The 24,161-nt window shown below is 39.2% G+C and overlaps 1 protein-coding gene across 1 annotated transcript in view; it reads left to right on the top strand.

Moving 5' to 3' along the window:
• The first annotated feature begins 18,949 nt into the window (after positions 1 to 18,949).
• Positions 18,950 to 24,161, top strand: part of col5a2a (collagen, type V, alpha 2a) — a 40,680-nt gene continuing 35,468 nt past the window's right edge. Inside the window, exon 1 of the mRNA XM_005925773.3 lies at positions 18,950 to 19,220. Within this exon, the coding sequence (XP_005925835.1) occupies positions 19,136 to 19,220 (85 nt within the window). The 5' untranslated portion in view covers positions 18,950 to 19,135. The remainder of the gene's footprint in view (positions 19,221 to 24,161) is intronic.

Below are 24,161 nucleotides of genomic sequence, written 5' to 3'. Positions count from 1 at the left end.
AAAACAGTGGATTTAGCACCAGAGGCTCATTCATCAGTCTGAGGAGTGCTGTCTTTGTGCTATGATTTGCTCTAAGGCCCGGCTGGAATGTTTCAAAGAGTTCATTTCTGTTCAAGAAAGCAATCAATTGTTCAGTGATCTTTTCTAAAATCTTGGCGAGAAAGAGAAGTTTGGAAATATGTTTAAACTTATTCAGGAAATTAGGTTCCACAGGGAAAGAATCAGTGAAAACTGAACAATTAATTATAGATCAAATATGAAAGATTCGGAAACTTCCCTTAGGAATCTGACAGGCAGGATATGTGGGATGCATGACGAAAGTTTAATTTTATTAATTATCTCAGTCTCTATAGAAAGGACTCAAAGTGAATAGAGGTTCTGGGAGATTCTATTGTAGCATGTGAAAAAATGGATATTAGACTGTTAGTTTAAGTGTGTTGATTTACTGGATATTGTTAAACAGAACCATCTGGCAAGTCATGTTTGAAAAGTATGGAAAGGGCAAACACCTGAAAAGTATGTGTTACCACAAGTAATGGTTCACTCACATCAGAGTAAAAATGTCCTTGCAAATAGGAAAAGCTGGTGGATTCCAGGTGATTGACTGATTTTTTTTATGTCACTAACTGCAAGCAGTTGCAGTGACTAACAGGTTACTCAGAGGTTGAGCATGCAACACCATCAGTTTGTAGGTGACCACTTTCCATCACCAGGTGACTGCAACCATTCTCCTAACATAGTCTGTCTGGGGCTGATTGGCAAAAGGTTACAAATAACTGCCATCTAACAAAAAGAGCATGTTAATATTTTTTAATCTGTCTGACTTAAATGTCCAACATGTGCAACTTGTCTGCAATGCATCTCTTAGCAGTAGGGAACAACTGAACTGGTTGCCAACTGTTTGTACTCTGGTTAAAATCTCTATATTAAAGCAAGATTGTTAAATGAATTCCTGTATAGACTGCAACAGTTTTCAATTTTCACCTATTAATCTCTATATTGTCTCAAACAGACTGCATTTAATTGTCTGCTTGACCCCATTCAATCATAAACGGATAGACTGCTTCCACTCTGTTGCTGTTTTAGTCACTTGCAGTCAGTGGTCGCAGACCTGTTCTCCATCATTTTAAGGTGATGAGAACACAAGTTCATTGCACACAGCTGCAAGAATTTTGATCATGCAACCAGTGTTTCCCTAGTATGATGTTGCATAACCAATCAACAGGGCAAAGCCATTTGGTAAATCAGTCAATTCTGGAAGCAGTAGGAAGACAAGCAAAAGCATCTTTTCCATTGTGGCCAAGCGTGCATAGACTTAAGCCTGGCAAGATGGACTCTTCTATGATACGCATGTACCATGAGAATCCAGCTAGCTAACAAAGCAGATTACCACATACTGCACGATGTCTTACATTCAAGTTACTGTTACACAACTATCTGTAAATCTATTCATGCAAAATTAAAAGGGAATTTGAAGGCATGGTGGCGAAATCTCAGCAATCAGAAGAACATGCTTCGCTTCAGTTTATTCAAGGAGAACTCAAATGCGATCATTGTTATGCTCAATACAAAATGACACTGAAAGTGTTTTTGGTAAAAAAAAAAAAGAAGCATTCAAACATTTCTCAGTAACGTAATATAAATACATTTAATCTTCTAAAGCTCACTAATCGTCATATGAAATAAAACAAACCAGGCTTCTCTCCCTCTCACTTTAGACGTTTCACAAGTCAGTACAAGATAAGGAAGCTGTACTCCATGAATTATTGGCAAGAAAACTAACACATCACCAGTGCCTTGCAGTTAAAAAAGAAGAAAAGATGACAACAGACACACACAGATGACTCCAGGCAGGGCTGAGCAGCACTGTGAAACAACCCTACGAACTGCAGTCCGACATGGCTGAATAAATAAGGTTTTTTGAAGAGCTGTCATTACTCACCTATCAGCTATTTGTAACATTACCTGCCTCAGGTAAGGTTTCCTTCACTTAACTCTGCAGAGGAGGCAATTCATTCTGCTCTGAGGCTTCTGTATACATTATTGGGAGTCTGCACAGGCATGCAGCAGGCGTGTTGCAAAGAATACTTGTAGGCAAACAGATACTGTTGTCACTGGAGTCAAGGGATGTTGAGGTGATAACCTCTGTGCTATCTTTTATAGCTATCTCTGTTTTTTGCACCCATGGTTTACTAGCAGAGCATACCTTGGAAGTAGGTTCAAGTCTCTGTTTTACTTGCTACTGTTCATAGCAAGTCACAGTGCTGTTTCTGTGCTGCTGGAACTTTTTGTTGCACAAAAGTAGTGTCGTAACTTCTCATTTCACATACCCTTCCTAAAGCATGGGCCCTTTTTTTCTGAGGGAATTATACACATCTTTTTCCTCTTGACTCATGGATCTCAGAGTGATAAATTGCTCTGGTACATTCCAGTTTGGGCTGGAGGAGACCCCCACTCACCAGACACACAAGGGTGGTTTACCCATCTGTGGAAGCAACTGGAATATGAGGGCCATGATTTTTTTGCCTCCCCCTCGGCTGTGGAAAGAAAAGGCTCACATCCTAATAAAAGTGTGACATCACCACAGTGCATTCATTTGCTTTATACCCAGTGATTATCTCTCTGGTGTGGACTGTGATTTTCATGTAAGAAAATAGATTGTTTCCTTTGACTGCAGCTTGGAATATCATCATCACATAGGTTAATAGACTGTATGTCAAAACCTAACAATACATTTTCAGAGAAACTCTCATATTCATATTCCCAGTGATTATGGAGTTCATTTGACCTCATCACTGGTGCATGGTAAGGGGAGATGGCTTTATTACTCAAGCTCCACGAGGCCAGGACATTTTCTGCCTCCGTATGCAGAATCATTCCCCAGCCTGTGGTCACATTGGTTTGGATGAATTCTACTTTTGCTATTATACCAAATACTCCTAATTGGCCCAGTGTTCTCTACATAGTATGGTTTAAAATAGAAGTCTCACATTGAAGAACAAATGAAGATTCAGACAGCTGAGAGTAAATTAAATGTTTGAATATGTACATCCAATCCTCTTTGTCTAATGTCATAGTTTAATGACTTAAACTCAATGATCCTACAGTGAGCAGTGAACAGTGAACTGTAGGAGGCACATTTTTCTATAGCTTTCCTGCTAGAGCTTACAGTTATGCATTACTAATTGTGTTGCCTCTTTGAGTGAAAGGTAGGTGCTGTTTAGTCCTGTTTAGCATTTGGTTGAACTAAAAGACATTCTAAGGATTTCCTTAGTAAATACATTTAGTGGTTAGCCAACATATACCTTGTAATATCATCTCATATATTACTATGATTTGAGATAGAGAGGCTGCACCTTTCCATCAAAACAGGCTAGATAGATTATCTGATCATTTCCCATCTCTAATTTTTCCATATGTCCAATTTCAAAAATGCAAAAATGGCAAAAGCCAAAACACAAAACACGAAGTCTTAACAAAGGATTTCATTTAATGGTCTACGTATTCTGAGTAATTTATGTGTGTTGAAGATGAAGATTTCTGTCCATCCGTCCATCCATCCATTCATTGATCTATCAGTATATCAGCACCTTTTCCAGTTATTTTTGGGGATCCCGAGACATTTCTGTCCATATATCCACATTAATTATGTAGTCTGTCTGGTGAGCTCCGGATCGAACCAAGGTATTCTTTAGAGTTGGGCAAGCCAAGGGGGCATGCAAAGTAAAAAACAAGTAAAATCCTATCTCAGATTGTTCCTCACCCCTTCTCTAAGGTTGAGACCAGCCAAGTTTTGGAGAAAATTCATGCATTAAGTTACTCATTGACGAGAGGCAATATGCTGCTATAACTTGTAAATATGAGTGCAACAAACAGATTTCTGACAAAAATTCCCCATTTTTAAGGTGCACAGACAAGAAAATAATGTCGGAAAACGTTAAAGTTTCAGCAACACCTAATTCCTTGACCGACGCATTTTGGCGCGTGGGTTTCATCAGAGTCTCGGAAAAGTAACGGGGTTCTGCCACAGCTATGTAGAGATGAGGTAAGCAATGTAACCAGAGGTAAGCATAATACATCAATAGTCATGTGAGGCGTGTGTTGGAGTCACTCTGGATTTAAAAGGTGACCTACAACATACTGAACACGAGAACACATTAAAAACCTTGATCTGCCTTGTGTGATTCTACAAATGCCTCTTAAATTGAGAATGGGGATATGAAGAAGTTCTTTGTTGCAAAGTGAAGTCACAGACTTTCCCTGATGGACTTGCATGTTCACGTGTTGTTGTTCAAACTGGGTAATCCCCCCATGCCTCTGGGATATAATGTCGGAAAAAGTATGAAATCAAGTATTTCTTCATCTTTTCAAGTCAAGTCTGGACCCCATCTAACATCACAAGATTCAAACAGTCTGCCAGTTTCTAAATAGACTGACATCCATGTTGCAAATCCTGAGGCCATGCAAAGTGCTTCAAGCCTGCATAGCACTCCATAACACTCACAAACATACGCGTCCAGTCCTGTTCCCCAAGAAAGACTTTTATTTAAGAAAAGCTAATGATTTTCTTCTGATTTAATTTTCTTAGATGGATTTGAAATATTTAGAATGTGAATATGAGCATGATGTCGTAAAACATAATAATTAACTCGGAATCACAATTGTTCATTTCAAATGTCATGAAAAACCGGACAGTATAACTTGTCATGGTAAGGAGGCTAAAGGTTCATTCAAAGCCATGAGCTTTGTTATGAATAACTAATGATGATCAAGTGGTTTATGCCCGGAGCAAGTGCTGGACCGGCTAATTAAAGGTTATGTGTCATCCATCACAGTGATGTGTGTTTGATTACTCTTAGCTAGTGTGCAACCTTATTATTGCACAGTCACATAGAGATCAGAGTCTTGCTAGAGGCTTTGTAGAGAACTGCTTTCAGCTAGATGTGGATATTAACAAGCTAAAATACTTAGAGTGACAATATTAATGCAGCTATCTAATAGCCTTATATTTTAAAATCTCACAGGTTATAATGGTAGATTGGGAACATGTTCTATTTACCAGTAAATATAACATATAGCTAAGACTGATAGAAGTGGTATTAATTATAAAGGTATTTGGTGATAAACCAGAACATAACAAAATATTTTGCTCTGTTACGACTTCTGTCGTAATGTGTGTCCTATGCAAATCTAAGTGTGCAGGTGCCCTTCTGTCATTGGTGGATCCAGGGGATGGTTGATGGATGCGGATTGGCTAACAACCCGGAGACGATGTAAATGATGACACCGCCATGGACACCCAGGGGATTCATCCTTGGGTCGTCTCATCCAGCAGACTTCATGTTGCCTGCCCAGCGCTGTTTGCTTTACACAGGAGCATGTACTGGACTGCCTTTTTGTTCTCATGTTTATGTTAGGGAGGCAAGTTGTTGTTATTTGGTTTAATTCTTTTCGTAGGCAAGTTTGACACAACCTTGAGATAGGCTCCTTTTGTTTGTTGTTTTGGAGTTAGGTCCACCCACAGTTATAGTACTGCTTCTTTCTTTTGTGTCAAATCACCACAGGAATCCACTCATTGTAAATAAATCACCTTCAAACTTTACTAGCTGTGTGATGTGCTGCTTGGGATCAGATGAGGATGGATCACCCTGATGATATCGTCTGGTCACCCCTAGACGGACCATAACAGCTCTAATTATGGCACCATATGTGAGTAATGTTATTAGAATATCTGAATCATCCAAAGTGTCAAGTGGCAGAGTAACTTAATTAGACGTTTAATGCAAACATTATAGATATACATAGAATTTAAAAGTCTTAAATACATCAAACATGGGTTAAATTTATCATCGGGTGTACTTTTATGCAAACCAAAATTCTTCCTCAGCCCAGACTGTTAAGCAAACCTCATGTGAAAAAGAAATATAGAAAATGAAAACATACTAATTAAAGTACAAACACAATGCACTCTCCTGTTAAAGAGGCTCTAGATTTACTTCACAACAATCCCAACACCCCTTCTTCTCATTTAATGTATCTCAGACAAAAAGGTTTAAACTGAAGTAGCAATATCACTGTGAAGGAGAACAGAACTGTTTAATCAAGTATTTACACCATAGTAACAGGACAGGAGCACAAAGTTGGTTTAATTATGTTGTCAGAGTCGGTGCAAAGAGGTTGAGGTGGATGCATGGGTAAACATAACATCACAGAAACATCTTTTTCATTTCTTATTTGCGAAACGTAATTTCAATTCCTTTGTATGGCAAGTACATTTGAAGAAATTGACAAATAAAGTTTTCTATTCTATTCTACTCTATTATTTCAAACAAACATAAGGTCAAAGTCAAACAGCGTACTGTTCCCAACAGTCTGTACACAGTTACAAATTCAGTTGTTAAAAGGAAGTCATTCCTGGGCTCAGCCAAGATAGTGGCAACATGACATGATGTCTTTCCAACTCATCAAAATTAACACAAATATACAGGTGGAATAATTATTATGATTAAGGCCTCAGTCAAGCAGGTCTAGATACTGGTTGGTAAACACCCAGCAACCACAGGAAAACAGGATAACTGTGTAATCCCCAATTGGTTGATGAGTGGTTGCTGACAAGAACTAGGTGACATTTTTTGTAAAAAGAATGCTGAGCTCCTTGTAATCAATTTGATTGCTATCAGATTGCCACAGTTACCCATAGTTTGCAAACACTTGCTAACTAGATCCTGAGCGGTAGTGAAACTTGAAAAATTGTGACACAAACCATAAACTGAGAATGTTTGAAGTAAAATTTATGCCATACTATGGCAACCAACATATTTACTTCAAAGGCCAATGGTCTCTGTTTCATATTTTGCACTGTACTTTTCACAATTTTGCTGATACTTGGCAAGTAGCTGGTGAGCCTTAGCAGACAAGTCGGTGTCTTCTATGCAAACAACAGGTGACCATGGCAATTGCAAGGTTTTTCAATGGAGCACCCCCTTTGCAACTAATTATACTTGGAAATTGCAGCAACTATTTGCCAATGGGCTAGGGAATGCACATTTTTCTCTAGTGCCTGCCAGAATGTCCTAAACTGGTCTCTAGGCCCATATGACTGAGATTTAATGACTGACAATGCACGTTCGGTATTTGGTCAGATGCTAGGTCATTGCAGAGTTCTCCAAGAGGTCTCAGGATGCTACATCACATCTCAGCTCAAAAGAGTATGACAAAAAAGGGAGAGAAGAAAGAGATTCTTAGCAAACCTGTCTTGACAAACATTTTTTTTCACATATTAATAAAGTAATTCTGATTATGATCAGTGTCTTTTTAAGCATTGATTGAACTTCCTTAATTTTCCAATTTCTTCTGAGTCTCTGTAGAATTTTTGATGACTCAGGTTTGAATCACCTACAGTTATTTTTGAAGCTTTGCCCCATGCAAACATGGATAACCTTTAGTCAATGTGACCAATTCAGTCAGTCAGCTTACAGCAGCCCTCAAAGTCCTCACTAAAGCAGTCATAATTTCCCAGTCTCTAGGAAGATTGCCTGACTAATCGTGATGTGTTTGTGTTTGTGTTGTGTTTTCTCATATAGTCAAAGAATAAGGCCTTTTGAGCTGTTCTAAATAATACTTTTGAGAAATAAATGTTAACTATGGCAGGTTTAGGTTATATTGTCCATCTAGAAAACTTGACTCAAGTGCAAAGCTGTTATAAGCCAAATAAAGCATATTTATGTTCGCTCATTTTCATGCATTGAACCTTTTGCTTCTATCTGTGTTTTAAGTTATGCTTCTTCCCACCATCTTCCCCTTCGTGTGCCTCTCAACTCCTCTGTCTGAAAAGTAAACAAAAGTCTGAGTCCGGCACTCAAAGGCAGGACTTCCATCCCCCTCAAAGATAGCTGGCCAATGACTCATGCTCAGTGGCCTCAGTCCTCCTCACATTTTCCACAAGGTGCAAATCATTTCTCCACAACCATGTAAAACCAAATGTACATGTGGTCAGGCATTAGGCCACACTGAAAAGCTTCATACCATTTATTGATCTGGTTGTTCCAGTTCTCTGGAATAAGAGCTGAAGCTGCTAACCACTAGTGCAAACTTCCTTAACATTTCAAACTACAGCTTCAGTGAAAAAGAAAAGAAAGTATTTCAGCTCAATCACATACACAGAAAGGCAGTTTTACTTTTTATTTCTCACTGTAGCCTCATAAATGAAGGAAACGGCTTCCAGGGCCTAATCCGTGGATCGGCTTCCTCCGAGGCGTGGGCGTCTATCAGCAGAGATTGTACCTTAACCTGTAACACAGTCAAATATATTCTCAAGTAACATTCAAGCATGCCATTCAGCGTGTTAGTACGAGCTCGGGAGCAGCTTGGGAGAACAAGAAAACAGAGACTGCTTCAGGTTGTCTTCCCAAATCGACTCAACTTTATTCTCAAGTACAACAGTTTATATAGAGGGAAAAATTCATGAGTCAGCAGATTCTCAGTTTAAACCAGTACAGACCAAGATAAGGGAGCGTCTTCCTGCCCTTGGGTGAAGAAGCATCCTTTGTATAGTTTATCAGTTCAGCTACAATTATGATTATCTCAGCGACATATTTTCAAGGCACGAAATAAAGAGTTCTTTCATTAGTGAATTATGAAACAAACCATTTGGCCTTCAACAGGCGTCTCCTAAGAGATTTAGAAACTAATGTAGCTGAGGCAGTGATCTCTGTGGTATTTCAACCTTGTACCAGCCTGTGATTCTCACACATCAATTCTTGGGTCAAAGAGAAAAATAACTCAAACAAAGGGGCCTTATTGAATGACAAAGTTTTCCTGTATAATGTCACTATAAAACAATATCCAGTAAATGCTCCCATGGTACTAAAATACCTAACAATAAATATGTGGTAATATACAGCCAGATGCTGAAACACACTTGGGATTGGGATTTCTATTTACATAATGCTCTTCAATGAAGTAAATTTAGTTTTCTCTATAAATTAGATCTTCTGCTTATACTCTCCATTATAGTCCTCCCACATTACTGAGGAAATCCCTTCCCCAGATTGCCTGCCGTCTGCCAGGAGGAGCTCATCTCTGACAGATGACTGTTGTGTTATGGCTTTGTTTCATCATTTGTAACCTGACATTCCCATTGGTTGTTTCATTTGAGAGACTTGTCCTGTTAGCTATTCTGACATCTATCATCATTACTATCACTGCTATTGTCAGGAGAAATGAGAAAGAGGCAGTGAAAATGCTGATTAATTTAACAATTGGCTTATTTGATCACTAAGAAAGGGAGCAGTTGCCTAAAAATAGATTTGTGACTTGTATGTCAATTGAGAATAAGCTATTGTTTTGGCTTCTTTTAGTAGCTACAGAAAATAAATTGGGTTCCACTTAAGCTGAGTTGCACACGTTCCTGCATGCACATTGATCTCACAACCACAAATGCTTGACCGTAGAAAAAATACTGCAGAAACTTTGGGGGAAAAGATTAAAAGTTAAGCTTGGCTCACTTTGACTAATGCAACACAAAAAGTACAGTTAGTTACAAAGAAACACCAATGAAAATCTTTTTGCACAGTATAAAACAATATTGTCTTTTGACTTTGGTTTAGTGTTGATTTTCTGGTCAATCTCCTCATGAACTCTGGCTAGTAAGTGGTGGAAATAAAGCTTAGAGCTTGGTTATTTTTGAGGGACTCAGAGTAGAGATGTTATTCCTCCATATTAAAAAGAGACTGAAGTGATTCACACTTCAGGAGTGGGATGCCTCCTGGATGCCTTATAGATGAGGTGTTCAGGGAATGTCCTACCAGATGGAGGTCCCAGGAGAGACCCCAGGACATGCTGGAGAGATTGCATCCTTCAGCTGGCTTGGGAATACCTTGTTGTTGATGTTTCCTTAAGTTACACTGTGAACTTCAGATAAGTGATGACTTTAACAATAATATGTAGAGCAATGACATAAACATAACATCTTTATAACTCTTTATGGAGCCTACATAAAAGTTAAGTAACTGCATCATAATAGTGCAGAGAAACTATGATGACTGTCACAAGAAGAGATATGCCGCTCAAGTAAAAAATACTGAACTAAAACCTTTGGAAGAATTATACAACAACAAAAAAATGCAAAAGTTGAACTTCCATCAGAAAAATTGCATACTGGGTAAACTTCTTGATCTCTTGGATTAACTGGTGCTTCTATACGTGAAACTTTTAGCCAAGTGAGCAGTGAAATTATAGTGAATTTAGACAATGCTTCAAATTACCTACCCACATAAGTCCCTGAGCCACAGTGAGATGGCCATTCAGTAATGAAACTTGCTTTGAGGAGTTTGTGATAATCACTCATTGCTAAGTACTAAAACACTAATTTGGCCCAGTTTTCTTCAGGATTGCATCAAGAGCTCAGCAAGAGGACTGAGGAAGACATTCACTTCAAGTTGACCCTGGTTTCACCGTAGCTTAAGGCTCTCATATGTGGGTACACAGGAGAAGCTTTGGTGTAGGTTTCTTGGGCTCAGTCTGGAAAGATTCATGCTATGAACAACAAACCCCTGCTGTCCAGATGAGTTTTGGCTTCCATAATAAAAGAGGCAAATTAGGTGAGAGGACAACTGAAAATGGATAATAAATGCTAGGAATAATTAATGTCAATAGTTTTAGCCTGACTTTGCTGCTCAGCATTACAAAAAAATTAACATTTTGCAGACAAACACATGGCTAAAGTTGCACCAGGAAGGATTTAATGTTGTGAATGTTTGTGTAGATCATTTTGTACCTTGAGCATGTATTTCTTCTGTTAAGGAAATCAAATTTGCTTGTTTCAGGTTCTTGCTTGTTATTGTCTCTGTTTTACTGGCCTCCAGTGTCTTCTCCATTTGGTAGGAGGACTTGAGATGAGATGACTTTAGCAGATGAGCCAAAACCATGAAAACTGCACGTTAGGAAATGGGGGAAATTCATCACAGCCTTGGCAATCAGAGTGTGGAGGGAGGATTGCTGGGGAACAAGAAAGAGATAGCACAGGGGGAGATTTTTCCGCTGTAGGAAGTCAGCTCACAGCTTACATCGCCTGGGAGAATTCTGTCAAAACTTTCTGCCTGTAGGATCACTTTCATTTTCAGTACTACTTGTTTCAGATTTTGTGCAAAACTCGCACCAACTAGCTTAAATTTGACTATATAAAGTATATATATATGTATGTATGTATGTATGTGTATATGGCCACAGTGAAATACAGCTTTCAAAAAGATAATTCATGCTTTTGTGTCATCCTCTCTACCAAGCTCTGTTTACACTGGCATCAGATGCAAATCACCCCTGTTTACAAATGGCCTCAAAAAACAGCATCTAGGCTCTTTTCCATTTACAACAGTTTCCATTTGAATTAAGAAGTGATTTCAAACGATTTAACTAATCACGTACAATATGTTGTTGGTATTGGCTCAGTTTCAAGTGTAACTTGAAACTGAACTCCTCATCCTCATTCTCAGGAATGAACCCTTTGGTCTGCCAAAAATGTTCTCCTTGAACTTTCCAAATATTTAAAGACTAATTATGCATTTGTGGCCAGAGCTACCAAACTTTTTTTACAGTCTGCATGAACACTCAGTTTCTCCAGGGATGACATGGAACAGCTTCACAACTCGATGCAAGCTCGAGTCTGACTGTAGGACTGTTGCTCAATAAAACCAGTGATTTAAAGTTTTGAGGACCTTTTCAACTATACATTCACAGTGGTGCCTTCAGTGATTCAAGTGAAAAGAGACATGTAAAAAAAAACAGGAAAAATGCTGATGATTCAGTATCTTGCAGAATCACCTTAATCAATAACTGGAAATAATTGTAACTGTATAATTTTATCACCATCGCACATTATTGTGGAGGAACTTGGGCCCAGTTTTCTTTACAAGATAGCTTCTCTTCACCATAACATTCATTTATTCACCACTCTCTTAAGATCTCACCAGCGTTTTAATCAGGGTGAGGTCTGGACTTTGACTGGTCCATTGTTTGGTTCATTTGCTGTTCTGTTTTGGATCATTGTCCTGTTGTATTATCTGATTGGACAGAGGGCCCCACATTTAACCCTAGAATACTTTGGTAAATGGAAGAGTTCATGGTCAAGTTGGTGTCTTCAAGGTGCCCAGGTCCATGGCCACAAAACAAGCCCAAATCACCACGTCTCCACCACTTAACAGTTGGTATGAGGTGTTTGTGCTGATATGCTGTGTTTGGTTTTCACTACACATGGTGCTGTGCATTACTGCCAAACATCTCCACTCTGGTCTTGTCTGTCTAACGAGCATTGTTCCAGAAAGAGTTCAGATGAAGTTTGATTCTGCAAACCTAAGCAATGCTGCCGTGATCTCTTTAGGGAGAAACGAATTTCGATGTTTACCCTGTTTTTCTAATAGTACTGTTATGAATTTTAAAACGTAGCATGCTACCTGAGGCCTATAGAACATGACATGTAGCTTTTAGTTTGTTTGGGATTTTTTGGTTTCTCTGATCATTACACAGTCTTACCTTGAGATAAATTTACTTGGATGTCCACACCTGGGCATGTTGTGGTACTGTATAAGAACAGAGGTGTAACGTTGTTTTTATTTAAAAAATGGAATGCAGCTTCCAGCACATTAAATACATAGCAGAGTTGAGCTGTCTAAAACTTCGTTATTATGGAAGCTGCATTTCTACCACAGGAACTTTCTCCATAGTCCAGGACTATCTGTCCAATCTGTTGCTTGGAGCCACTGAAAAACTTTTCATCTGTCAGGTCTAATACTGTATTTATTGATTCTTGTCAATGTACACAGAATAAATGCTTTCTTCTTCTTTGGTTCAGTTTTTTCAAGATGGACAAATATTACATAAGTGTGGGTCACCTGGAGGTTTCTTTTTATCTCAGTGAGCTCCTTTGACAACATCATATACATCATTGAGGTCTGCATCTTACAGTGGGCTCCATGTGCTTTCCATATGCTCCAAAATGCTTCCTGTTCTCCAAAAAATGAGTTGACATCAGAACTAAATCTTTTCATTTCTGATGTCTGAGGACAGAATTCTTATTCTGTGCTGTGGTTTAAAATGTAATGTTTGCAATGCAGGGCAGAAACAATTCTAGCTCATGGTTATGGATGGCTGCTTCTCCTGAGAAATGGTGAGCTTGCTGATGGTGTGCGAGCTCTGGCTGCACAGTCTGTTTATTGCAATATTTTGGCAGTCGTAGCCTTGGAGACTTAGACACAGCTAATTATTTCCATTCTCCGGTTCAGTCCAGAGCTAAGCTATCAAAGAAGCCCCCCTACCACAAAGTCTGTCAGTGCCATCGGATGTCTTAAAAAGGAGCACAGAATGTACAGATGTTTTATAGTTTGTCTTCCTTCAGAAAAAAACTAAAAGTTAAAAAATTGCTTTTTGCTTAAAGGCTTGAAACGAACATTTCAAACACACCTTCAGAAGTGCGAGGCATGCTGTTTCAGAGCCAGGCCTCATTCTGCTTCAACTTTTAAACGTGTTTTTAGGTAATGCAAGTGGCAAAGTGCCTGTATTCCAAATCACTGTAGCAGGCACTTTGAGTAACTGCTGCAGTCATCAACTTTAGCCAGAGACACTGAAACATCATAGAGGATGAGAATGTGTGAACTGCTGTGACGCAGTTTAGGCAAAGTTATAGGAGAAAAGTTTTGGGTTTGGCAGTCATCTGATACCATTTCACTCTGGACACAGGCTTCGTTGCTTTAAAAAGAAGCCAAAAACTCAAAAAGGAGGAGTTTAGTATTGTGGGTGGAGATGGAGGAGTAGATAGATGGATGATGCCAGATGTGTCAGATCAGAGATTTTCATAACTACTTCCCTATACAGCAGACTTGCAAATGTGAAGTCAGTGATCTATATATAATTTTTTTCCTGGGCCATTAAACACATAGCAGAGTTGAGCTGTCTAAAACTTGCCCATTCTGCAAGCTGCATTTCCACCACAGGACCTCTATCCATAGTCCAGGAACCTTTAGAAGAACTCCAGGGACCGGGCCTGCAAGAAATTAAGAGCAGTGCAGTCTCACAGCAGTTTGTGAAATAGTCATAAAAAGCAATCTAGTTTTCTTCTTAAGTATTTGAGTTTGTGTGCATGCATACAGATTAGATTATATGGAAGTGGGAAGATGAAATATTTGGTTTAGGAACACAATATGCAGGGAATCTTGTGTTGAGGAATAAATAGAAGTTCATGTCCAGCAACATTAATAGATTAAAAACTGTGAGTATTTCAAAAAATGCTGTGAGACCGGGTTGACCAGAGATATCATTTTATTTCAAGTCAAACAGAAAAATCTGAAAATTCAGGAACTTTGGGGATGAGGCTTGCAGTACAGAATTTTTTTTCAGAGGTCAAGAACTCTGTTTTTATTTGCGCTTTGCCACCAACCCCAGCTTGAATCATGCACCAGTAGCATGCTTGAATATCTTCCAAGCTTGGGCTCCAGTCATAGGGGCCTTAGAGACTGGTCAGATACCAACTGGCAACCACCATCGTGAGACTGTGAAAAGTGTGATGCAATTGGAAAACGAAGACCATTCACCTTCTTTAAAATCAATACGTGTTTATTAAGAAAAAATACAAGCAAAAAGCTGTACGCATGGACTATCCCACTTTATTGTTTTCAGTTGACTAAATGAGCAAAGGCTGAGAAATAAAGCCGTTAATCGCTTTTGATAACACAGGGCTAATTTACATGTGAGTAAATTGTGAGTCTTTCAGTGTATGATGATGTAAATACATTATGAACATTTGTTTTTGGTAAAATAAGTATTGCAGTTTTGCTTAATTCATTAATAACAGAGTAAGTGCAGCCACAGTCTAATGTGTTCACTTCCCTTGAGTTTGGACAAAGTCCAGAGAGTTTTCAGTTACAGTGCAGTGAAGACAGGTCACATATATTTATGATTTTTTTCTTTTTTTAGACAGGAAGCAGAGTTGGATAATCATCTTTCAAACCCCTGAAATTTGAAAATATAATCCCTTCCCCCTTTAATGTATTCTTAGTGATGACAGTGTAATTTTAGCAAATGATATTTGTTCATGACTCTGTGCTTTTTATGTAAAAAGAAACCAAGAGCTGCAGATTGATCTGCTGACTGCAAAATAGATTAGGAAATCACCCAAGATGCAGCAGACATTGTGCATGCAAAACCATGTTATGAAAGGGGACCTATGCTGCTTTCCCCTGTTTTCTGTCTTATATATAATTGGTGGCTATTCATTTAAACATGGGTACAATTTTAGATAATGAGGATGAGGTCAGCAAACGGACAAAAGGTCACGGTTAAAACTGATTTAGGGGCTAGATTCTCACACTTTCACTGTACTTTTGGCTTACAATAAAAGCACATATCTCTGTCTTAATGAAGGGCGGGCAATCAGAACAGTTAGCTTCAATGGAGTGGGAGGAATGTTACAACAGCTTGTTTCAGATGCTGGTTGAACTGAAGGGCTGCACCAAAGCCTGTAAAATCGAAAAATATAAATAAATAAAAAATAAATAAATAAATAAATATTATTTTGAACAAGCTCCTCTTGCGGAGTCCAAGAATAAAGGAATGGGTTGAAAATTAGCTTAAGTGTCCCCCCTTTATCATCTTTTTTCCATAAAAATATTAAGACTGAAGTAGGATTTATTACTTAAGAGCAGTTGTTGGTGTGGTGTGGCTGAATGTCTGTTGTATTATAAAACGTGAAATCTTCCTGGCAGCAACTTTGCAATCAAATAATTAGATTACTTCATGTTAATACATGAAGAAAACCTTGCCATTAAGTTGTCTAGTTTCAGATTGTTTCACAGATTATCCAGTGATTGTTGATTTTAGCTCTTTTTAAAATCTCATTTACATTTTTATAGTTAATATGATGCTTTAAATTTCCTTATCGGAATCCACTGCATTTAATATTTACATTGCAATAGTCTTGATAGCCACTTGGGGTTGGCTAGCTAGCTAGCTTTATTCATAAATGGCCTGTCTTACAGCACATAAACACGAGTCTGTTACCAAAAAAATTTACATCTTTTCTCTCTAGCTAATTTCCCCTATTTAAACTGATGAGGAGTCAATTTTATTGCTCAAACATTCGAATTGTTTTGAAGCTTATAGTTTACTTACAAGGGACGTGACTACTTTGTTGGACAGGTAGGTGTCGGTACACGTGTCTGAAGCAGGCGGCTCAGCTTGCTGAGTTCCCTGAGGTAGACATCTTCACCTTTTTTGTGGTTTTTGTGCCCTTTGGGGCATTTTAATTAAATATCTAACACCTAATAAAGCCTGCTGTGCAATCATTTGTACTTGCAGGCTGCTAGCTGGTTAACTAATAACCGCTAACACGCCACCATCTTTTCTGTTCCCAAAAAATCATCGCACAAGATAGTAATGGTTAAATTGCCAAACCTGAGGCTTTAACCCATGATTAATCCAGAAACAAATGGGGGGCAGTAACTTTAGCTTCATATATTGTTCTACAACGAATGATTTAGTCTCTTTAAAAACAAACAAAAAACCCCACATGAACCTTGTTCATTTACTAATTATAACAACAGCAAATCATTTAATTTAAACAAATGTGAAGCTTGCCTTAAATAAAGGCAGTCCAATCAGCACATCCAAGCAGGGAGGCAGTTCCTCTGCATGCAGATTAATACTGTTTACTTTCTAACCAGTCAGTTGCCAAGCTAGCCTGTATACAAACCAGCAGGGGACAAACCAGGATTCACACTAATTGATTCCCAGATCACTTGCTCTCCCTTTGGCAACATTCTTTGCAATGACAAAGTCTTTGGAAACAGGCAGCAACTTGCAGTGTTTGCAGTCAGTGTTCTAGTGTTTCCTTTATCCTTCAGTTTACAGAGAAAATATGGCTGATGCTTCTTGTGAGTCTTGTTGCTCTGTGGGACTCTGGGGGAATTGGCAGACATGGTTTCTGGGCAGGGCCAACAAGAAAACAGCTGTCTTTCGCATTACCTCTACTCCAGTGTCACGAACCCCCCCCGCTCTCTCTATATATACACACATGGAATAACCTGGCACTTCTAGCACCTGGTGAACATGGCACACAGCTGTTTCCTGCCACATTGTTGAGGTTTAGATGTCTGTGTGTCAAAACTGGGCTTAGAAAACGATCTTAGATACTGTAGGTTTACATTCAGTCATGTATGAGTTAATCTACAATTAAGAGCAAAAAAAAAAGTGTGAACTACAGCTCTATCACATTAGCTTTTCTGTTGCTATTTAGTGTTGTCATTCATTACACTGATATACAGATCATATGGTAAATGGTCTGTATTTGTATAGCGCTTTACCAGTCCCGAAGGACCCCAAAGCGCTTTACACATTCAGTCATCCACACATTCACACACTGGCGCTACCGGGCCCTTTGACCACCACCAGTAGGCAACGGGTGAAGTGTCTTGCCCAAGGACACAACGACCGAGAATGTCCAAGCCGGGGCTCGAACCGGCAACCTTCCGATTACAAGGCAAACTCCCAACTCTTGAGCTACGATAGTCCCTATATTTGAAAGTGAAAATCATTCTCTTGGAAACGCTCTGTTATTCCTTTGTCTCTCTTCCATGTGGATGAATTATTGGCTCATTTAAAGCCTATTTCACTGATTTATGGCAAATGTGAGCAAATAGCAACTCCCAGGGCTGTAAAGTGAAGCCAGTAACAAATGCCAAAAACTGCATTTCCTCCAATAGCCACTTGGGGCTGTCTCAGAAGTCGAGTCATAGACTCCCATTAAAATTCCAAAGTTTTACAGCACAAATAAACAGGTTTAAGACTGGAAAAAAATGCCATAACTAGCATAAGTAACTGTAAAACTATTCTTAAATCAGCATCCAATTACAGCCACATCTTGCTAATCAAGCTAGATAACCAGAGTTAGCATTAGCTAGTAACAGCCCTAATCGAGCCTTTCGTTTGAATATGGTCCCATGTGGTTTAAAAATTAAAATGACAAAAAACAAGATGGTGACAGTTAAAATCTCAGAGCTGAGGCTCATAAATGCTACGAGGATATAATTGTGGCTATGTCCATCTTTCTAACACAGTCTATGAAATAGATTAGTAGATTATTAGGAGCATATTGATGTTGTTTTTGTGGCAAGAAAATTATTAGATTGTATTAAAATTTGGAACTTTGCTAAGGTGTCTGTGAAGGTCTTGCTAAGGTGCTACAAGATAGAGTGAAAAAATAAGCCATTTAAAAAAGTGTTGCATTTCTTTTTGTTTAAAATATTGCTCTCCAATCAGATGCCAAGCTGTTGTTTGCATAGACGATTTCCAAGTTCCCATCGTAAGTCAAGAGGTGTCAACTCCAGATTTCTCTCTAAAATTACACACCAGATTCCCAGCGATGACCACCTACAGTCATGACCACCCACGGCAGCTATTTCACTTTGGTTTTTAGCTCTCTTTGTGTGCTTGTTGCTCAGTATAATTAAATATGTCAGTAATTGCCTAAGAAATCCATTTAATGTAATCTTCAAATAAAGTTTCTTGACTTCAGTTTCCCTTTTGAAAAACAATTGTAATAAACTCTATTCTTACTTTTAATTGCCCAGTAAAAACTGTCCTGTTTGGTGCCCCAGAGACAGCAATAAAAAGGCGCTTTTATGGTCTTTCTTAGTGACCAGTTCTGAAGAAAAGTAGGAGAGAAAAGAAACAAAAAATCACCTTCAAACAAGCAAAGTCATTTTTCTTATCTCCTCCTTGACATCTTTTTCTATGCGTCAGAGTAAAGACGGCTCAGTTTTTAAGATAGATAAAAAGAAACACTGGAAACTATGAGAGCTTGTGAACATGGGTGTAGTTCTCTCACAGCCACAAAGCCTGTGAGAGGATGGTTATGGGAGAGGGCTGACAAAAGGGGGAGGAAAATTAGGCTCGCCAGCATTCTTCTCATTTAAAGCTGTAACTACACAAAAAAAAGCACTCTCGCAGTCAGGGTTGGGTCTGCTGCTTACAAGGAGAGGCACTCTTGTATTCATGGTGGTGCAGTGATAACCTGAACATTTTTTTTCTTCTTCTCATCCCTTTTCCCCTCGCTTTGCACACAAGGACAGCTCATGTCTTTCTTATAGACATGGAGAGCTTTGTGCATTTAAGGATTTTCCTTTTTCTGCTGGTCTCCGTTGCTCAGGTTTTGATTGTTTCATCTCAGACCAGCGGTAAGTGAACCCCATCAGCTGCTTATGTTAACACCTATTGTTGTTGGTGATAATGTGTGAAGGTGGCTAACCTTAAGATACTGGCTTGGACTTTTTGTGCAGGCATGAGAAAACTTTGAAGTACAAATTAGGCTTGGCTGTATAGACTTATGTTGATTATTAATATTGCAGAAATGTAATTAAGTGTTATTTTGATTTAGGAGAAGCTATTTTAGATAGACGGGGTTTTTGCTGGTTTGTTGAATTCTCCTTGCACATGACAACTTAATTTGCCCCACTGACTTGTTCTGGAGTGGATGAGAAATGTTTCCAGCCCACTGAAGAGTCTGTTTCAGGCTTAAAGATGATTAATACGAAAAGAGAATCTTGTGGATATTTGCTAATGGCAAAAAAAGAAGCTCTGCATGTCAGAAAACAGTTCAGTGGAAATCTGTCAGTGATTGCGAGTGATGTCACCCTGAGGCAGTGAAAATGTGCAGAGCAGGGAAACGAGGACCTTTGTGGTATTACATTACTCCTGCACGACTCTACCACTTTGGAAGATTCATTAAGTGTCACCACAACCCCCACCCCTGCCCCCCACCCCCTTACATTGTACATCTGTGAAAAGAATTTCAGCTTTGAGGGAACACATGCTACATGTTAATTCAGGGCAGATGTGAGGAGCAGAGATGCTGCTGGAGTCACTGAGACTGTGGGGCTGCTGATGTCTCCAGCTGGCAAAGCTGCGACCTGGAACACCTGAGAGTTCTTGTTTTACTTGAACCACGCTTCCAGCTTATTTTTTTCCTCACCGGAGTGTTTGATGTCTTGTGTCGTCACAGGGACTGACTTGTTCTCCTCGTGATGTCATGGGGCACACTGAACACTGGACTGCTGTTAGAGAGTGTAATTAAAAAGAAAAGCTATTTTCCTTTATATAATTAACCAAAATGAGTTGTTTTTGCTCTTTGGGTTCAGTTTCATGTAAAGCTGTGGTGTGATAGTTGGTCACTGGATAGAGTGCCACCCTGTGGTGAAAGCAGCATGTGTACACTTCATCTGCACCAAAGAAATTTAACACAAAATGTAATGCTGACATTTGATGATCAGTGTATTTAACCTGAATTAAATATACAAAGAGATCCAGCTGTGCACATCTGCACGTTTCTGCCGTTTGTTCTCTATAGCTCCTAGAAGCTATGTTTTAAGCATCTCACTACTCTAGCTGGTTAAATCTCACTTTCCATATTTGTTCATATTCAGCAGTACTCGATCTTGCATGCTTTTTTTTCCCATGGAACATAGGTGGGGGGAGATGGTTGCATTTCAACCAAATAAAAACTTTGGAAAGTCCGTGGTTTTTGTTGACTAAGGGAAAATGTGGTTCAAGGCCCTGTGGAACAATATACTTATGTCTTAATGAGGGGGGCTTTAAAGAGACAGTGACCAACTCTGCTTGTATGGGTTTTGCTTGAGAGTTATTACATTTCATGTTTTTAACAACTGTCTGCAGCAAGACCAAAAACTATTTCAGTTTTCCTCTACTGTCTGGAATGACTCATGTCAGAACTCCTGAAGCACACTTAGTGTTGCAGTGAGATCACTCATTGGGCTAAAATATATCCTTGTGCCAGATTAAATGCATGATTAAAAGGTCAGTCTTTAATTAGGTGTTTTTTCCCACCAGGTGACTGTATATACAATTTTAATGTAGCCACTGTGAAACAATTGGTTCTTGTCTTGAAGTGTTGAGCTGAGCAATTTGGCCATCGCCATCTTGGGGTTTTGAAACCGGATGTAGCAAATGAGCATTGGGAACTAAGAAACATTTATACAGTAGCAGCTTGGAAAACAAATGGTCAGCCCTAAAGCATTTGCTAAAGCATTAGCTTTATTGTCATTTTGAGCCCAAATAAGAAAGCAATTTAGTAAATAAACAGCATGTTGTATTTAAAGAAACTTGGAACTAACAACAGAGACTGTAAACTCATTAGGAAAGTGGTTACTGAGGTCATAAATCGGTAATTTGCCTGTAGATTTCTTCATAATCTGACATTTTGCAATCAGAGGAGCCCCCTGCAGGCCATTAGAAAGAATTCTAAAGAATCTTCAAAAAGTAAATCATCCAATCCAAATGTTTACAAAGTCAAATTAGAATATTTACATATTCCATTTAGTTACAGGGAACTACTTTTATAGGGAAACTGCAACTTAAAAACATAGCTTGGCAGATGGTCGATGAAACTGTTGTCATACTCTCAGAAATCTTTTGTTAGCCAACATTTTGCTTTTGTTGAGAATAAAAAAAAGATAGGACACTGAGGTTACTGAAAATCAAACACAATGCTTTGAAGACAAAAAAAACATGTTCAAAACAAATGTTGAACGTTTTAGTTGATACAGCTCTAGATTAGAGACATGTGCCTGCACATGTGTGGAAAGTTTTCTGCATAAGAACATGGTTTGGAAAATGAGATCAAGGAGCAGACTTTTAGCTCGCACTTGGAAATGGTGACGCCAGCACAGAACACCAGGATAAAAGAAAATATATAGTGCAGGCCTCAAAGAAAAACTACAACTTGTGCTGGAAGAAGCAGATTTTTTCAGTAATATTTGGAGGAAAGTTTAAGGATGTGAACACAGAAAAAAATAGCAATAAAATACTGATTCCAATAACAAGAAACAGCAGTCTGTGCCCAGAGTTTTAGCCAAGGACAGAAATCATGCATTTTCTGTGTGTGTCTGTGTTCATGTGTGTGTGAGGCCACTCCTTCCAGACACTGACGGAGCTGTAAAACGTCTTCAAAGATGGCACTTTGCACCTTACATCAAAGAAACTCAACACCCAGTCCTCATGACACCGCTGGCTTACTTTGAGTGTATTCGCAGTTACATTTGTCTCATCATCACCAGCTTTTTCATTTCCATCACAGCCAAAATCTTAAAGCGTCTCCAGCATATTTTTTCCTCTGTTTGAGAGAAACCATTAGCACAAAGCAAAAATCTGGTACTCCAGATCAGCAGACCAGCATGAGGTCACCCTGCCTCCTAAATTGGTTCCAGTTGTTGTTGCCACATCAGTGACATCGCAACAAATGGGCTGTTTTCTACTAAAGCTGAAACGTCCAAACATGTGAATTCAACCAGGTCCACAGACGGCTTTGATTAGAAACACATGCTGCATTTTTGAGCTATGACTTGATTACACGCCTTCTTCTACCAGAGTTAAAGGCAAGACAAGGGAAGGGGGAGGGGGGTCAGCCTTACCAGGTTGTACATTGTCTTATATTGTTTCAGTTACACGTTTGAGGAGGTGTTATGTCGACTGATGTGAAATGTCAGACTGTAAACCCGGGGTGTGTTGGTGGTAGAGACAGTGGAGCTGATTAGGAGCTTTCATGCAGGGATGCACCATGGGAACTACTTATAAACCAGAGTATTGCAGTCAGAAAATGGAGGATTGGGGGAAAGTATGACTTCCAGATGTTAAAAAAGTCTCTTTGGCACTACTTGGAATATATAAAAAAGTCTTATTTGGAAGGGGAGGAAGTTAAACGGCCAATATAAAACAGTGTGTCAGTGTGACTTTAGGTAAACTGTGAGCCAGTAAGTTTTACATCTGTCAACGTTAAAGACACCCTAAACAGTCTGAGGGGGACAGCCCATCTCCCCTGTCTTTACAGGTTCAAGTTAAAGTAGCTATTTGTTCCAAGGCCGTGCAATTATGGCTCCTCCTAACAGGTTTCCTGCCGCTTGATTGTCACTTGCTCGCCCATCTGTCCTGTGATCCTCTCAGTTTGTCTATGTAGGAGGAGGATGAGAGGACAGACGGTAAACACAGAACAGGCTCGTTTCCCCAAATGCTACAATTGTCCTAATTTAATTATAATTGACACTGAGCCCTACGGTAGTCAGAGGAAGAGCTTGGCCACTAATTCACAAGTTCTGTGTCACAGTTGAATAAATAAAGCTAATTTTAATTCATGTTTATACTGTGTTAAATATAGTTGCAAAGCACTACAAAGTGTAAAGCTTTAAAATTAAAGGTGCACTGTGACTATATCAGCGTTACGCTGAAGGATTATGTATATAGAGCATGAAAATCCAAGCACATTTCACACGATCCACTATCTACTCCTTTTCATTCCTTTCTGTTATTTCACTTACATAGCCTGAGTGTCAAATAATGAGGTCAGCATTATTTGATCCAAAAGCCTAAACTCTTGGATGCTTCAACATCAGCAGTTATTTCTACTGTCTGAATGTTGTCATACATAGTCCTGTTTGAGCCTTCTGACTGGAAGGGTCAGCTAGTCAGAAGAGCTGGGTCATTGAGAGGGTGACCTTATAGAGACAGGAGTCTAAATGGCTGCTTTCATGAGGTGGCTGAACTGAGTTGGTTCCCAATGATTTAGCTGAGTGTTATTTTAAACTATGAATCATGCTAAGTTATTTTTGTGAAGTCAAAGAATAAAAATATGGAGCTGGAAGTATAATAAGTTCCCCATCCATCCAATTTCTTGCTGCTTATCTGGGTTTGAGGGCAGCAGTCTATGCAGAGAGGCCTACACCTCCCTATCCCTAGGCACTGATGTGTTCCCAAGCCAGCCAAGAGATGTGATCTCTCCAGCATGTATTGGGTCTGCCCCAGGGCCTCCTCTTGGTAGGACGTGCTAGAAATACCTGTCCTAGGAGTCATTTGAGAGACATCCTAGTCCAGGGGTGTCCAACTCCAGACCTCAAGGGCCAGTGTCCTGCAGGTTTTTGACACACCTGAATCAAATGATTAGTTCATTACCAGGCCTCTGGAGAACTTCAAGACATGTTGAGGAGGTAATTTAGCCATTTAAATCAGCTGTGTTGGATTAAGGACACATCTAAAACCTGCAGGACACCGGCCCTTGAGGCCTGGAGTTGGACACCCCTGTCCTAATCAGACACCCAAGCCACCTCGCTTGG

This window comes from Haplochromis burtoni, unplaced genomic scaffold (assembly GCF_018398535.1).
Source record: "Haplochromis burtoni strain Fernald_Lab_line unplaced genomic scaffold, NCSU_Asbu1 Contig_87, whole genome shotgun sequence".
NCBI classification, from domain to species: domain Eukaryota; kingdom Metazoa; phylum Chordata; class Actinopteri; order Cichliformes; family Cichlidae; genus Haplochromis; species Haplochromis burtoni.
Note: the sequence above shows the minus strand (reverse complement) of the source record. Positions and strands in the feature narration are given on the sequence as shown.